The sequence below is a fragment of the Morone saxatilis genome, unplaced genomic scaffold (genome assembly GCF_004916995.1).
Source record: "Morone saxatilis isolate NCDOM2014 unplaced genomic scaffold, NCSU_SB_2.0 Contig3, whole genome shotgun sequence".
Taxonomy (NCBI): domain Eukaryota; kingdom Metazoa; phylum Chordata; class Actinopteri; family Moronidae; genus Morone; species Morone saxatilis.
In genome coordinates, this window is record NW_023339873.1 from 22,366,468 (window position 1) to 22,370,152 (window position 3,685).

Below are 3,685 nucleotides of genomic sequence, written 5' to 3' on the forward strand. Positions count from 1 at the left end.
AAAAGTGCTTCTAGCTGCCAGTGTATGGTTTGGTCTGGTTTGCTGTGACTACTGTAGAAAAAAAAGTTGTATGCTAGTGCCCAGTGTAACTGGTTTGGTCTGTTTCTGGGCTACTGTAGAAAAATGGCAAGTTGCAACCGTAGCCCAGAACAGACAAACCATACACTGGCACTAGATAGCACTTTTTCTCACCGCTATGTGCCATTAAATCGTACACACAGGTACTTTAAAGCAACATTTTTTAAGTTCTCTTTACACACCAACAAACATCAATAAATCAAATCCTCAGGAGAAAGTTATCTTGTTCTAGTTACCTACTGAAGAAAGGAGGGATGGTTCACCTGACTGCCCAGACTTACCTTTTGTTCTTCAACAGCTTTTAGAAGATGATTATAGTTTATTTTAACTATATGTAATGGTAATTACTAATTGATATTACACTAAAGTATTTCCCTTTTTCCCTCTGAAGTTTAAACATTGTTGCTTGGAACATAAAAGTTAAAGATACTGACAGTAGCGGGGGTGGCTAACTCATATGAGTTTGTTCCCATACGGAAATGTGGTTTCTACGTATACTGCGGAGTAATGAGAGAAACAGGACGAGAGAGGGAGATACGTTTTCCACTCAGCTGGAGGGACTAAAGGCCTCAGCGATGTTGATGTAAACTGTGGCTGACACTTTGCCTCAGGGAACAGCTGGATCTGAGACTGACAGACAGGTCTGAACCCGACCAGGTGCCGCTTGGCCGAGCCACGATCAAGTGACAAACCTCCATCTGAGGCTGAGGACAAAACAGGACTACTGGTTCAAAAGTACAATGTACCAGATACACGTATAATTTCACAGATCTTAGTCTCTCAACAGCACTAATAAACAAGGTATTGCTTAGTATAAATGAGAACACTTCAATCAACAGTAGGAAAATAATAATACAAATCACCACCAGTGGTATCTACCCATGCGGATAGATTTAAGTAGTATTTTTTCAGTAGAAAGTAATAAAATAAACTGCATACAGCAATCTTCATTGTGGGATTTTTCATTTTCATTTTTCAATGCCTCCATTAAATTGGGATAGATGTATAAATGACATGTATTAAAAAACCTGGGAAACTAAAGCCTAAAGTATATGTAGAACTAGACACAAATAAGGGTGACTTAGGATGGATTTTGTGTGATTCCCTTTAACATCTCCTGACTCAACAAATCTAATTCCCTGCAAGAAGCCCCCAGAGTCTGCAGTGTTCATTACACCCAATTAAAGACTGATGGATGGTACAAACGGTGTTCACAGACATCTTGCTCTTAATCAAAATATTGGACAGTAAGATGGGCAGACTAATGGGCCAACAACATCACCATCCATAAAGCTACAGAGACAACACATGCTGAAATTAGCCAGAAGAGAACGAGTCATTTCATTCCTAATTATATTCTCGTTATGATCATCAAGGTTTACATTATGATTTATAATATGTACCCTAATCAGGTTCTCATTATGATGGGGGGTATTTTGTTAGTTATATGCACCCGAAATGATGTTAACTGATATATAACTTGCTGTGGTCAACACACAGAAGGCAAATAAGAGGATTATGGATAAGTGAACCTTAGATCAGCCCATCTGATCTAACACTAAATCCACAAGCCATAATTATGCATACACATGCAGGATACAATACAAAACATTCCACAACAATGACACATAAAAAGGGAACATCCTTATCAGCTATATGCTTTATGCATAATTGCCAGGAAATAGAAAACTTCAGGGTGCTGTCACACCTAACCCATTTAGTTCGGTTTGTTTAGACAAACTAAACAACCATCATCTTGGGTTTCAAAGATGGGTTTCCAAGCATACTCTGCCACTGGTGCCATTCATTTATATCATGTGAAAGCAAAGCAGAACATGTGTGGTAGTAGATATGTGTTTTTGGCATGAAATTAAAAAGAAAAACTAATATCCACGTGCTGAATTTGAACTGTTTAAAAGGCAATCTCTCGATCTATATTGCAATGTAAAGCCAGCATTTATACCATATAATTTTGTACCCATGGTAACAATTCTGCACATCACCATGTGAACCAGTCGATTTCCCAGATATATCATAAAGTGAAAATAAGTTAAACATACCTATGTTGAGCTTCTGTCTTACTCCATGTATTTTACTATAATAGGGACAATGATAATAATCCTCCTGTAATATTAGAATCCAAATGGCCCATTTCTGTCTGTTTGTCCCTATTACTGAATGTAAGATCCAGTTCTAGTCTGGACTAATACTCATAATCACTTATCTCTTGGTCTTTGTGAGAAAATGAATAAACCCATCAGGTGTTGCTAAACCTGGTCAGTCACCAGAATTCGATTTTCCTCTGTGGGTACATTATTGATAGTATATTTAATGGACAGAGCTTCCGGGTCTGTAAAGTGAAGCCGACGCCGAAGTGTCTTACACATGCATTCTATGTAATGGCCAGCAGGGGACAGCTCAGTTGGCTGCAATAAAAACCACCTTTAGAGTTTAAAGTCCAGTGGAATGCACGAAACACAGAACTGTCAAACTAGGCAGTGCTGATCAAATATGAATCAAGATTGTGTTATTGCGTTGACTATTTCTCACCTAAAATCATTTCAAAAACATATTTATATTGTTTATCTGGAATATGAGAATGTGTGTAACTCGCAGTACGTCACCCCCACTGTCATGGCGACGACCATAATGCTGAACTTAAGGCTTCCAAACGGTACTTTACAAACCAATAGGTGATGATAGGTTTACACTTGGGGTACATATAGCACTGATGATGCAGGATGACATGCCCAATCAATGAGTTGCCTTTCAGTCCATATGACTTTATGTTTATCACTCCTGGTTAATTTGTAAAAAAGACAGCATAAACACTGATCAGAACTGAATGCACATTTCCAAGTATCGCGCTGAAATGTTAAGAAAACTAAACTAAAGGCCACAGAGCAAGAGCAAAGCCACTCATTTTCCACAAGCCACATACATAGGAACACTGACAGAAATACGTTCTTCTCACCTTGATGCAGATATCGACCTCATTTCTCAGCTTTGTGTGCAGGTGTCATTTTAAGTGCTTGTGTCTAGGTCAGAAAGATGTGGAAGAAGAAGACAAGCACTTTATTTGAAGTATAACAGCGCCTTTAGGATTAGGGGTTAGTGTCCGATTAGGTGTACTGGTGCAGAAGTCATGGCATCGACAAGGCTTACCCTGACAACAAAACAAAACATCATTGATCATGAACATAAACTGATCAGTTACACCTTCTCTTCTTCTCCTGCTGGCAAGTCAGCATACCCACACATGGGTCTTAAGGGGACACATCTCTTTTAACACTGCATTTCCCTGCTCTGTCTCTCTCAGGAGTACACCGTAGATGTTTTCTTCCGTCAGAGTTGGAAGGATGAGCGATTGAAGTTCCATGGACCAATGAACATTCTGCCTCTTAACAACCTGATGGCTAGTAAGATCTGGACCCCTGACACCTTCTTCCATAATGGCAAGAAATCTGTGGCCCACAACATGACCATGCCCAACAAGCTGCTGAGGATCATGGAGGATGGAACCTTGCTCTACACTATGAGGTAGCTGGTTTTATCAATTTTCCAAGTGATAATATGTTTAATCATTAGGGTTGGGTATCGGTTGGGT

At 39.3% G+C, this 3,685-nt stretch overlaps 1 protein-coding gene across 1 annotated transcript in view; it reads left to right on the forward strand.

Annotated features, from left to right (window-relative positions):
• The window catches only part of gabra2a (gamma-aminobutyric acid type A receptor subunit alpha2a), a 37,333-nt gene that overhangs the window by 18,600 nt on the left and 15,048 nt on the right, over window positions 1–3,685 (forward strand). Inside the window, 1 exon segment of the mRNA XM_035674587.1 lies at window positions 3,398–3,618. Within this exon segment, the coding sequence (XP_035530480.1) occupies window positions 3,398–3,618 (221 nt within the window).